A 13,837-nucleotide genomic window follows, 5' to 3' on the forward strand; every position below is an offset into this window, starting at 1 on the left:
TTGTAAAGAGGCTTTAGCTCTGGCAGAGGATCTACTTGCTAGACGAATTATTGGGTCATCAAACTGCCAGACGGTGATCAAGGATCTTGCGGAGAATACTCACAGCATCCATGGTGCGATCATCAGAGAAATCAAGGCCGATGTTGTGTAGTTTGAGAGCTATAATTTTATTCATGAATCATAAGAGTAGAAACTTTGAAGCAGACAATCTAGCTAATTTCCCTTTTCTCTCGAGTTGGGTAGACATGTGTCGCTCAATGAGCCACATGGCATTGTAACAGTTCCTTTGGACCTTGTTGATCAATAAAGCAATGTAGTTTCCCTAAGAAAAGACTACCTACCACCGTGAATGCTATACCTCGCTTCGGTTGACGTCTTTTTGGGCCCGCCCATGTGCAGGGCGGAACGACCCTGTCTTTTATTACTTTTTTTTTCCTTTTCTTTTCTTTCATTTTCATTTTTCAACTTTAAAATAATTCGAAATTTTTAAAAAGATCCAACTTTGAAAAAATACCGAAATTCAGAAAACGAATGTTTGAGAAATCATTAACTGTCCCTGAATTAAAAACTGTTCATGATTTTGAAAATTGTTCGTGAAGTTATAAAATGTTCGCAGATTCGAAAAATATAAGATTTTGAAAATAATGTCCGCATATTCAAAAAATGTTCATGATTTGGAAATAATGTTAAGGAAATCAAAAAATGTTCGCGTATTAAGAACAAATTCTGAATTTGAAAAAATGTTCATGATTTTTCTAAACGCCAACAAAAAATAAAAAAATCATGAATTTCAAATGCAGTTCATATATTCAAACAATGTTCAATGATTCCAGAATGTTCATGCATTTCAAAAAATATTTTTCAAAGAAAAACTGTTTTTGAATTTTAAAAGTTGTTCCAAAAATTTAAAAAAAATTCACAGTTTAAAAAATGACGGCAATTTGTTAAAGATGCTCATGTTTCAGAGAATGTTCAGAAATTTGTAAAACAATTCAGAATTTTTTAAAAATATGTTTGTGTTTTCCTAAATATTTAATTTTTTATAAAAATGTTCACGAATTATAAAGATATTCATAAAATGAAAATGCAAATAAAATTAAAGAAAGAAATAAAAATGAAATAATAAAAATTAAATAAAAGACAACAACAAAGCCTTTAGTCCCAAACAAGTTGGGGTACGCGTGAAACCCTTAAATTCTAGCTACCAACTCATGGCTCTTGACATGGATAGCAAGTTTCCACGGATACGTGTCAATGGCTAGTTATTTGGTGATACACCAGTCCTTCAGATCTCCTTTTATGTATTCCTCCCATGTCAAATTTGGTCTAGCCCAACCAAAAGAAAAAACGAACAAGAAACAAAGAAAAGAAATACATAATGAAACAATAAAATAAAAATAAAAATGAAAGAAAAATCAAATAAAAAAGAAAAAGTCGGTCCATCAAACATTCCTAAGACCGGAGGGAAAAAGACCAGACTGGGCGGCCCACCCGCTGGACAGGCGCGAAACGGGGGTATACGCTAGGTCCCTATACAACGACCTACCCGCCAAATAGGTGCCACGTATCTTACTTATAGCAAGTATAGCATCCGTCTCACGCATAGAGTCCCCAGCGAGAACACATATGGGCAAAGCCAGTAACGTGACTGCGATTTTTAATATATTTTTTTCTGTTTTTAGTTTTAGTTTGGTTAACTCCGGTTTTATTTGTTTCTTTATCAGTTTTCTTTGTTTTTACATGTTTTCTTAGTTTCTTTATCGGTTTTCTCAAAAAATTCCTTGTTTTCCTATGGTTTTTTGTTTCTTTCCTGGCTTTTCTTTGACCATTTTGTTTTCTTTGTTTCCTTCTCCTTTTTGCATTTTTTTTTTGTTTTCCTTTTCCCATTTTCTCTTTGGTTACTCCTTTTCCTTTTTAACATATATCTACATATTTGTTACATATTGTACATTATTTTTTATAAATTGAGAATACTTTTTAAATACATGTTTAATATTTTTCGAATACTTCCTCCATACCATATGAATTGATGCTAAAATATATGTATCTTAGACACACTAAAATGGATGTATATAACACTGAAATACGTCTAGATACGTTTATTTTAGCACCAATTAATATGAGATGGAGGGAGTACATGATTAATTTTTTTTCCAAAAGATGTTTCAATTTCTTTTGTTTTCATACACATTGTACATTTTTTATACAAGCAAAACCAATTTTAATATTAGTTTAACATTTTTTTGAAGCTGTGGTTTAACATTTTTCATATATATGGTTAACAGTTTTTAGAGTATATCTTTGATGTCTACTTTTCTTCGTAAACATCGTATATTTTTGTTATACATCTGATACATTTTTTATACATGTTTAATATTTTTATATACATGTTTGACATTTTCCAAATACACGATTAATATTTTTTTAAACATATATTTTTGGATGTTCACTTTTTCCATACACGTTGTACATTTTTGTGTCGCCAGGAAAAAAAATTGTATACACGTTTAACATTTTTTTGAAATACATGATAACAATTTTGAAAACTTATATCTTTTGATGTCGACTTTTTCCATACACGTTGTATATTTTTTGTATACATCAGAAATATTTGGTCTGTACACATTTAACATTTATTAAAAGCCTCATTTGATAGCCTGCTAGGTATACTCACGGCGAAAATTCATACAAATGGTTTGCTGGCAACGTGATTTGAACTCCATCAGCATAAATCACCTATGAATAGGCTCCATCAGCAGAAAATAATTGCCCATACTAATTAACTCTTGTACAGCTGCTCCTCTTAACATCATAAGGAAGGGTAAGAATAACTGGATCCACATATCTAGACCCGGTAAGCACGGATAAATTGCCAGAGAATTTAACGGAGCGAACAATCTGACAGAGCTTTTTGTACCAGTGGGTCGACAGGGCTGAGGAGGCCTGCGAGGCGTTGCTTTTAGCGTGTTTTACTTTTACAGCTGTATAGGATTTCAAAGACTTGTTCGCAACAACAAAATACATAAATTACACGTCGATCATCACACATCACTCTAATTGCACCTATCAGAAGCTTATTCGATGCTACATATATGTCGTTTAAAGTTCAAACTAAACTAGTAAATGCATCGACTTGTCAACTTAAGACCCACTGGCCACGAGATTCATTCAGTATGTGGAGCCGCTTTGCAACATCTATCATTTTCGGTCTTAGATCCAAGTTTTTGCTAAGACATTCCACAACAAGTTGTGTCAGATTGTCAAGAAGCTCCAGATTCTCCACCACTGCAATTTTCTCATCAAATAGCTCGGTTGATTTCCTACTCTGCTTGTGATTCTCAAGGAAATTCCTTACTAAGCTATTATTGTCCGAGTGTGTGGCCTTCTTCCTGCTAAGAAGTTCCAATATAACGACTCCAAAACTGTACACATCACTATATTCGCTAAGTAGGCCTGTTTGTAGGTATACTGGATCCATATAAGCATCGTCACCCTTGGCTATTCTGGTGTGTTTGTAGCCTCTCCCGGTCAATCTTGATATGCAAAAATTTGAGATCTTTGGCACAAAATGGTCATCCAAGAGTATATTTTCTGATTTAATATTACCATGTAAGATATTGTGCCTTGAATGCATATAAGCTAGACCACGTGCTGATTCTGTGGCAATATTTAAACGCACGCCCAAGTTGAGACGTACCTTGCAATTGCTGTGAAGAATGTCATGGAGGCTGTCATTGGAGAGATACTCATATACTAGCATCGGGATGTCAACTTCCACGCAACAACCTATGAGCCTAACAATGTTCTTGTGGAGGACTTGAGATTGGATAATGACTTCCTTTGCAAACTGTCCATTTTGTAGCACAATACCACTAATCTGCTTCTTTACTATGACTGGTACTCTATCAACAAGGCCTATGTAAACTTCTTCAAAGACATCTCTTCCAATACGGTTCTTGTCCTTAATAGCTGGCTTAAGCTCCTCCTTCTTGAAAAGTTTCAACATATCTATTTTCTCAAGCATAGGCCCACCATTCCTGGCATAATTCCTGCGTGCTTTTGTACTAAAGATGTTCAACTTGTTGAGCACAACAGAGTTAGAGCTAGAAATACTTGCCCCTTGTTGTTGGCTGGTATTTTGCTTTGTACGATGCACTCCCCGTAGTGACCACCGATGTTCTTTCGCGTGCCGCCAATGATCTTTAAATGCCCCAATAAATTCCATGAGTTCTTCCGTTTTAGTGCGCCCGTTCATATCTTTTATGAGATACTCAAATGAAAGATCCACAATTTTCCTTTGACTGTGTTGTTCTTCTAGGAGATACTCAAGTGAAAGATCCACAATTTTCCTTTGACTGTGTTGTTCTTTTAGGGATCTAACCTGCTGCTCAACAGATGGACTAGTGATGCCAGTTTCGACGATACTTGCCGTTTTATCAAGCTTATTGACTATATGATGTGCAAACGGTCTCTTCTTTGGGTTAGGGTCCATGCACTCTATCCCTATCGTAGTGCATACTCTTACTTGCTCCAACTGCGTCTCCTTTTGATCTGCTGCCTCCAACCGATTCATCCAATTCTCAACTACCTTTAAAGATGCAATGGTGAGTTCAGATCAAGATAGGAACTCTATTAATCCTCAAAAAAAAGACAGGAACTCTATTTACAGATGGTTTATAGCTACTATAGAAAGAGAAAAAATACACTGGAAAGCCTAGAAGAGAAGATCATATATAGCCGTTATGCATTCACATGGACATATATGTTATAAGTTCGATGTTTTATTTTTTGAAGCCTACTTAAGTGCATTTATCACGGGTTGTCGTGAGTCTGAGCTAACGGCTGAGCTAGTTGTTCGTGTATAAAACACAACTCCGTCTCGGTGATAAGCTCAACAACATGCTAGCACAATTTAAAATGTAAAATGCAATCATTTTCAGTCCAAATATAGGCCTTTGAGAGTTACACATGCCGAGAAGTGTTGATATATTAGTGCATTTTCAACATTTTCTTCATAACTTAAATATTTTGGTAAACTACTGAGAATAAAGTGGTACAAATGCAACCTTAATGACTCCGCCTTTGGTACCACCTTGCATGTTTAATTAAGCCATGTTGGCCTATGCCCAAGCATTAAGATCACATTTATAGCACTCCGCATATGCATGATTTTGGTAATATCTCCAAGTTAAGTTATCCCGTTGGCGTACTTTACTTGAAAATATATCCTTAACATGGAGCACATGCTTAAAACTATGCTTACATCCTGTTCTTCCTGATACCCCTTCTCTCCTGTCAGAATCTCCATAATTATAATACCAAGACTGTATATGTCTGATGCAAAAGTGACTTGTCCTATGAAGAATTCGGGTGCCATGTATCCCCTACAAAAAGATTTATGAAGTTTGATCCATGAATGTGCACACAAATATAAGTTCATGTGTCAAACAAAAGGAAAAAAAAAAGCTTTCAGGAGACTGACTTACAGTGATCCACATATGTTTGAAGTGAAGTCACGGGTTTGGTCTTTATCAAGGCACCTTGAGAGGCCAAAATCAGCAATTTTGGGTACCATGTGAATATCAATCAATACATTACTAGGCTTGAGATCTAGGTGGAGGATACGCTTCTCGTGAAGATGAAGTAGTCCCTCACAGATTCCCTTAATTATTTGGTATCGCTCTCTCCATTCAAGTCCACGAGATGGATCTGTGGAGGAATTTTTTTATACTAGAGATAATTTAATGTAATAAATAAATTAGTTTTTCTAAATATGTCCCAACCTACCCTCAAAATTCATAAACAAGCAGTGAATAATACTCGATGGTTTCTTAACTTTCCCAAATGTATAGTGGGTCTCCCCTCATTTTTTTTATGCTGGATCATTTCTGCGTTCCACAAGATTGAAAATTAACTTCCTCAAACCTCGTTACTTTACTGCATGCATCTGCTCTGACAAAATAGAAATATTTTCCCCTTAAATTATTCTCCCTCCATTCCTAAATATAAGTCTTTTTAGAGATCTTGTACAAAATAGAAATAGAAATATATATGTGTGTGTGTGTGTTTTAGAGTGTAGATTCACCCATTTCACTCCATATATAGTCCCTATTGGAATATCTAAAAAGACTTATATTTAGGAACGAAGAGAGTAGTATTTTGATCAGAATTCTGTTTTTATTATGAGTTAAATTATACGAATAATTGCTAATATATCGAACACAATAAAATGACCTTTAGTAAAGACATAAATATGTAAACATTGTGATCATACCGGTAATATACTCGATGAGACTTCCATTCGGTACGTACTCAAAACATAGCAACCAGTTTCGTACATCTGCCATGACAAACTTTCCTTGGTAATCTTCAATTCTCCCTTGCGTGTCAGAACAGTATCCAAGGAAACGCACTATGTTTTTGTGCTTGGCCTTCGTAATGCATTCAACTTCTCTGTGGAATTTATTCTCATGCATCGTTTGGGATAGTTTCTTCACAGCGACCATCTTTTTCCCCACCATTCCCTGCAACCATAACGTGCATTACATATGTGCACATGTGGTGGTCTGACTGTCATGTGCATATGTCGTTTACTTTTTATATCAACTTCAACTGGAATTGAGGAAGGTTACTAGCCAGGGGTAATTCTGACCTTATAAACTATGGAAAATCCACCGCTGCCAATTTGTTGATCATCGGAAAAACAGTCTGTGATGTCTTCCAAAAGTGATAACGGCAGGTATGTTGGCTCTGCACTTCGATCAAGCACCATGCGCTCTAGATGAACCTTGTTTATAGTACCGATTTTGGTATCCATTTGTAATCAATACCAGAGCACAGTACTTTTGAAACAAGATAACTGTTATCTTTTCCCCCTCTGTTGACAACAGGACAACTATTAGCTTTTACTCAAGTAATAAATAACGAGTCCTTTCACGATACATCAAATTAATTTGGGCCCTTTATTTTTGTGGTCCAACTAACTCTACTAGAGCATGGTTAATTAATAACAAAGCGTGTTGTTGGCTATATCACCTAAAGCCCATGAAAAAGTCCACTGGTATAGTAAGTTAGCTGTAGATTACTATCTCCGTCCTGGTTTATTAGCCCTCTTTGTATTTTGCGCCCAAATTTGACCATATGAGGAAATATTATTTTTTGTGACATGCATTAACATTTTGTTAATTAAATCCATGATCAAAATTTAGTACAAAATACTAAGGGGATCTATAAACCAGAACAGAGGTAGTAGCTAATACTCCCTCCGTCAAATAATATAAGATGTTTCTCGATACTACACTAGTGCCAAAAAAGCGAGTAGGGCGTTTCGGTGCCGAGGCTCATTAGAAACAAATTCGTAAAAAATCAAAACAAAATCAAAAAATTCCAATTTTTTTGTGTGCTAGACAATTTGATGCATGACGCCCGCACCGAATTTCACGTCATTTGGACATCTGGGAGCTCTCAACAAAAACGACAAATCGGACCAAAATAGTACATAAACAGTAAACATTTTTACACACCCCCAATTTGTCTTTTTTGCTGAGAGCTCCTCAGATGTCCAAATGAATTGAAAATTGGAGCGGACCTCACGCATCAAATTGTCTACCACACAAAAAAAATGTAATTTTTTTAATATTTTTAGTATTTGTTTTGATTTTTTTCGTCAGCGCAGTGCAGATGAGCTCAGATGCAGAGATGGATTTTCGAAAAAAAACATGTTATATTATGATTATATTATGAGAGGGAAGGAGTAATTGATTATACTCTCCGTTCCCAAATATAAGTCTTTTTAGATATTCCAACAAGTGAGTACATACGGAGCAAAATGAGTGAATCTACACTCTAAAATATGTCTACATACATCCATATGTTGTAGTCCATTTGAAATGTCTAAAAAGATTTATATTTAGGAACGGAGGGAGTAGTATTTAATGCATGCATGTGAATGAAGGTAGATGATTGGAAGGAAAGGAGCTAGCGCCCGCTCTTTTGCATTTGACGAGCTGCATCCAAGCTGCTGCAGCCGAGCAACATATGTGTAGCCCGCTTCACTCTCGCTCCTGCTTTCTCGTTCTTCCACATAGGATTTTGATGAGGTGTCAAATGACGCCGCACCCTCCCCTACCCTCTCCCCCTCACCGTTGCAAGAGGAGCCGGCAGGCAAGTCTGTCCGGCGCCTGAGGAAGGTGGTGGAGACCGACCGGTTATTGTGTTGCACAAAACCACCACTTTGAAGACTAGTTTTGCAGAAAACACCGCATCTTGTGTAATCGTTTTGTAAAAAACCACTGATCGGCGGATCCGGCCTTGTTAAGTGAGATTATGACAGGTGGGTCCCCATTTTGCATACGTGGCGTAACGGCTCTAGTCAGACGGCGTTAGACAGGACACGGGGTCCACCTGTCAGTTGGGTCTTCTTCTCCAATCCTTCTTTCTTCCTCTCACCAAAAAGTCCTTTTAGTCAAAAACAAAAATCCTCCACTTTCTAGTTCCCTTTCTCACTCCTCGGAGCGGCCGACGGGCGAGCTCTTCCCCACGGACAGCCTCCTGCGCCGCCGGTCAGATCCTTCGCCGTTGAGCCCGATTGCCACGGGATCCACTGAGGTGAGGTGCTGCAACCACAGCTCCTCCTCTGACTGTTGCTTTTGACCGGGTCAGTTCCACCACGGGATCCACTGAGGTGAGGTGCTGCAGCCACGAACTCCCTCCTCGGAGCCAAGATCGCCGGCCACGGTGCCCCGATGAGCAGAGGGATTTCGACGACGAGGGTGAGCCCCTGCACGTGCACGTCGTCCCGCCGCATCGTGGGATTTCGGCGACGCCACGGGCTCCTAGAGCAGAGGGCGCTTCCCCGCAGGGCTCCTTGACGATGCCTGAGCGACCACGGCGCCCGCCGGCGTCACCGGCGCGCCCGCCGGCCCCTGCGGCTCCTCTCCCCTCCCTCTACTCCTCCCTGTCGACCGGATCGGCCCCGAGTCACAGCAGCCCGGGCCACAACGCCACGGGCGAGCGCCATGGATGCCGCCGCCATGCCCGCACAGCCACGCCGGCTGCCGGCGACCATCTCCCTGGCCATCGCCCCAAGCATCGCCGGCTTGCTGCGCCGCAGCCACTCCTCCAAGATCCTGACGGCGCGCCCCCTCTCCGGCGACGAGACACAACGTCCGACCGCTTCTCTGCTCGCGTGCTTGGGCCGGCCAGATCCATGGAGCTGATTGCTTTTTTAGTTTTGATTGAAGGGGTGTCCCTGTACAATTACATGGACTAGTTTGTAAATTTAGACAAATCCATCATCAAACGCCGTTTGAGTGGAGCCGTTACGCCACGTATGCACAAAAGGGCCCCGCCTGTCATAATCTCACTTAACAGGGTCAAATCCGCCGATCAGTGATTTTTGCAAAACGATTACACAAGACGTGGTGTTTTCTGCAAAAAATATGTAACGTAGTGTTTTATGCAAACCTAGCCTTCAAAGTGGTGGTTTTGTGCAATTTACTCGTTGCGGCAGGGTGGCACGCTGGTTGGCGGTCGCATCCTGGTCGTGGGGCAGGAGGGGGCTCGCGTCGGCAACCTTCCTCTCCGTGCTCCTCCCGTCCTCTCGGGTTCCTTCCTCCTTCCCTGGGTCGTTCCACCCCCGCTGTTTGTGGATCTGGTGCGGTGGCCAGGTGCAGGTGTCTCGGATCTGGCCGTCTGGGCCACCCTCCCTCTCTCGCGACATGGGGCGCATATGTGCTCTGGCCCTGTCCGAGGCCCCGACATGGATCTGGAGGGGGCATATCTGGAGCCCCCGTGCAGCGCCTCGCCGGCGGTTCAAAAGGAGGTTGGTTGTACGTGTATGCTTGAGCGTGCTGGATTCACTATGCATTCTGGCGGGGTGGCCGAGGCATGGGAGAGCCGGTTATGGCCGGTTAGCTTGGCAGGGACCGACGCCTTGCTTGGGACGGTAGTCTTCTGGACGCCGGTTAGCTGTGCGCTCTTCCACGACATTGCGGGAATGATGTAGTGACTAGGGAGGATGGGTCGCCGGTGAATGGCTCTTGCACAAGGCTTTGACCATTGCTGGTGGCGACGACATCTACGAATGACGTTCTCCTCCTCTAAGGCTTTGCTTCCCGTCCCTCCATCCGAGGCCATCAGACGTCTTCACCACTGCTTCGGCCACCCGTCGTCGGTGTCTCATTCGGTGGTGTCTGTCTATGTATGTTGATACCAAGGTTGCTCTAGGACCTTCTTGTCGCCGATGATTTACCTTAATGTGTCATTGGCCTCTTTTAGACGGTAGTCTTCTGGGCGTACGAGGCCATCCCGGGACCAGGGGTTGCTGGGATTAGCGTCATGCTGACAGGCTACCGGAGGTATCGTTTAGCCAAGATGCATTGGTGTGATTGTTGGTTGCCATTGATGCTCTCTGGGTTTGGATGGCGGGGCGCTAGCAACCATGCTTGACCTTGGTCAGGCAGATGACGACGACGTCTGTGGATGTTATTCTCTTCATTGGAAGCGATGTTTATTTCACCCCTCCTCCTTCAAACTGATGGTATCGTCCTATATCGCTTGGCCCAACAATTGTATTGTGCCTTGGGAGTGGTGGGATGCTTGGTGAGATGTGTCGAGGCGCTCCGAAAAGACTTGTGCACATTGCTAGGAACAAGCAAGCTCCTTTAGTTATAGTGCTTTAGCTTTGCTTTGTCCATGTTTTTTAGTTCCCTATTTCGTCATTATTTGGACCCCTCCTCCTTCAAACTAATGGTATCATCCTATATTGCCTGGCCCAACAATTGGAGTGTGTCTTGGGAGCAGTGGGCTGCTTGGCGAGATGTGTCGAGGCGCTCCGAAAAGACTTGCGCTCATTGCTAGGAAAAGCAGGCTCCTTCAGTTATAGTGCTTTAGCTTTGTTTGTCCATGTCCTTTAGTTCACTGTTTCATCGTTATTTGAACCCCTTCTCCTTCAACCTGATGGTATCATCCCATATTGACTGTCCCAACAATTGGAGTGTGCCTTGGGAGCGGTGGGCTGCTCAGCGAGATATGTCGAGGCGCTCCGAAAAGACTCGTGCTCATTGCTAGGAAAAACAAGCTCCTTTAGTTATAATGCTTTAGCTTTGCTTTGTCCATGTTTTTTAGTTCCCTGTTTCATCGTTATTTGGACCCCTCCTCCTTCAAACTGATGATATAATTCTATACCTCCCGCCCAGCAATAGGAGCGTGCCATGGGAGCAGTGGCCTGCTTGGTAAGCGGTCTCGTGGCGTTCCGGGAAGACTTATGCACATTGCTAGGAACAAGCAAGCTTCTTTTGTTTAGTGCTTCATTTAGCTTTGCTTGGTTCACGTTGTTAGTTTCATGTTCATCCGAATGAGCTTCTCTTGTCTAGCTAGTATCCCAGTAGGGTTGGTGTTATTGTGTGTTCGCATGCTTCCTATTAATTGATTATTGCTTTATATATATAACAGGGCGAAAGCCCTTTTTCGACAAATACATACCACGGCAACGAAGTATTGTGAAGTAACAAGTTCTGTAGAATCCGCTGGCCCGGTGAGCAAAGAACTATCGGATCACCACGGTGCTCGTGTGCTTTGAGGAAGACCCCAGGCTGCCTAGCTCGCCGCGTCAACGCTTTTGGTCGTGCTTAAATGTCCGGCCAGATTAGTGTTGGATGTAAAGTAAGTTGGGCTCTAGTTAATCGTATATAGACGATGATGGTCGTTGCGTCCACTAAACTAATGGGGTGATTGGCTTCCTTACGTCATTTCGTTTTAGATAAAAAAAGATCGACCGGCCATGTCCTCGGTTCTCTAACAACAAGGTTTAAAATAGTTCAGAGGTATGATTGGAGTTGTTGGTACCTTGACTTACTGTGTACTTAACTCTATGAGTGTGGCCAGCTCTTATCTAGATGAGAAATAACTATGTCTGGTCTAACTCACGTATACATTGTTATAGTTTACATGGAGATACATGAGGAATTTTTTCTTTGTTTTTTTGTTTGATTAAATAGTATAGAAGTTAGATGAGAATTTGCTAATTCTTATAATCCGTTACTGTATATTTCATAGGATTCTAACCCAGTTGACCATTTGGCCTCCTCCTATCTTCATCTTATCCTTCCTCCACAAGCTCCGCTGCCGGTGGGAGCGGCACCATCGCATGGAAATCCTCCGATGCATCTTGTTCCCGCAGCTGGTCACCGAGGAGGAACACCGGCATCCGCCGCCTAGACTGCCACGAGCGCCGTCCGCAAGACGCCCAACTTTCCCACCGCCAGACAAAATTCCATCCTGTGGCCAACGTTTCTGCTACTGGTCCCAATTCTGGCTAAGCCGACCCCTAAGCGGACATGGAAAATCGGTCCGGCTTGTCGTGCAAACATGGATACGAGAGCCATTCATTCAATCCTATAGCTCAAATATTTGTCCGCCTTCCGTACAGTAACAATCGTCCACCAAATATGTGAGAAGCAATCACACTTTACATTGATAAAAGCACTTGAAAAAAAAGTACAAACAACATGGATGCAAGCTTACCTTCCACCAACAACATGCATGCATGCTAAACTTTCCGCCAAACAACATGTAGGTATGCTATCACTTTTCGCCAAACAACATGTTATCTGATTACTTTCCGCAAAAGCAACATGCACCAGTCAAATAGCATCACGGCCTTCCGCAGATACGGAGGAGAGTGTACGTGGTGGTTTTCGTTTCCTCAAGCATATGTCCTAACTACCGCAAAGCCTCCCTTTGTTTGGTTCCGATTTACGGAAAAACAGATGTCCGGACGTGTCAGCATACCGATATGAATATGTGTTGGATGACAAAGTGCGTCCGAATAGCGCGGTCTAGACACTTGCTCGAGGTTTGAGTGTCTGCTTTGGAGATGCCCTAAGAAGGATTCTGAGGAGAGGAGGTTGGCCATGTAGTCTATTTTTTGTATCTGTTCTAAATATTTTGTTCTGGACTATTTTATTTTTTTCTATATCTTAACGATAATCGGACCCCTTTCTGGTGATTTTCAGTTATATATGGATTATACCGGCGCTTGGTTGATCCCGAAATCGCTAAAGAATCGACAAGAATCCGCCGATGGATCCATGGGTCTGGAGGAAGAGCGAAATAGCCACTCACCGATTTGGTACCCGACGCAGCGGCTTGACGTACGGCCGACCAGAAGCAGCAGCAGCTCCACCTCCGGCGCGTCGCCTCCGCGCTGCCGTAGTCAGCAGCGAATTCTCCGGCGCGTCGCCTCCGTGTAGGCAGCAGCTCGATGGTCGTGGTTTCTTATGGAATGTTTCTCAAGCTTTGTGAACTTCCGCGGTTGGTGCTGTTGTTGTAGAGAGGTAAGCATCACTGGGCTGAGTTCATGATTAGGGGGGAGGGGGGGGGCGCTTAGTAGTATATCCGAAACTTCGCCACATACGGTATGTACTTTCCAATTTTCAATCCAGCGGTCGTCGTCAACTCAATCCTACCCATGTGCGTTTGTTTTTAATCGTCATACTGTGTAGAAGATTCCATATAGTATTTCTATCACCGCGTGGTAGGTGGTACTTCCTCTGTAAACTAATATAAAAACGTTTAGAACACTGAAGTAGTGATCTAAACGCTCTTACATTAGTTTATGGAGGGAGTACACGGCAAGTCGGCAACACATGGCAAGCAACGAGAGGTGCAAACTACTCTACTACACCGGGTTTGGTTGATTAGCCGAAAGGATGGACAGCCGAAGAACCTGACTGAACTATCAAGTCTGAATCTCGATCGTTTCAGTGCCAACACCACTATCGTCGTCCGTAACACGCATTGCACTGCAGGTTCCATAAGGAATGGAGACTACAAA

General features: G+C 42.1%; 1 protein-coding gene across 2 annotated transcripts; it reads right to left on the minus strand.

Moving 5' to 3' along the window:
- Nucleotides 1-3,027: 3,027 nt before the first annotated feature.
- Nucleotides 3,028-13,456, minus strand: LOC109764097 (uncharacterized). 2 transcript variants are annotated; one of them, XM_020322943.4, is made up of 7 exons: nt 13,126-13,455; nt 6,653-6,877; nt 6,275-6,524; nt 5,487-5,709; nt 5,264-5,384; nt 3,698-4,588; nt 3,275-3,591 (listed from the first exon to the last, which is right to left on the minus strand). In XM_020322943.4, exons 2-7 carry the CDS (start codon nt 6,815-6,817, stop codon nt 3,529-3,531), a joined length of 1,713 nt encoding a protein of 570 aa, XP_020178532.1. In that variant the 5' UTR covers nt 6,818-6,877; nt 13,126-13,455; the 3' UTR covers nt 3,275-3,528. The 2 variants fall into 2 exon arrangements, with proteins under 2 accessions (XP_020178531.1, XP_020178532.1); XM_020322942.4 differs by having other exon boundaries at nt 3,028-4,588; nt 13,126-13,456.
- Nucleotides 13,457-13,837: the final 381 nt, after the last annotated feature.

Source organism: Aegilops tauschii, chromosome 6 (genome assembly GCF_002575655.3).
Source record: "Aegilops tauschii subsp. strangulata cultivar AL8/78 chromosome 6, Aet v6.0, whole genome shotgun sequence".
Lineage (NCBI taxonomy): Eukaryota > Viridiplantae > Streptophyta > Magnoliopsida > Poales > Poaceae > Aegilops > Aegilops tauschii.

Coding starts and splice junctions, on each gene's coding strand:
- LOC109764097 (XM_020322942.4), bottom strand. CDS start 6,817: ATGGATACCAAAATCGGTACTATAAACAAGGTTCATCTAGAGCGCATG. Junction 6,525..6,652: donor GATTTTCCATAGTTTATAAG/GTCAGAATTACC, acceptor TTATGGTTGCAG/GGAATGGTGGGGAAAAAGAT. Junction 5,710..6,274: donor TCTCATCGAGTATATTACCG/GTATGATCACAA, acceptor ATTCCTCCACAG/ATCCATCTCGTGGACTTGAA.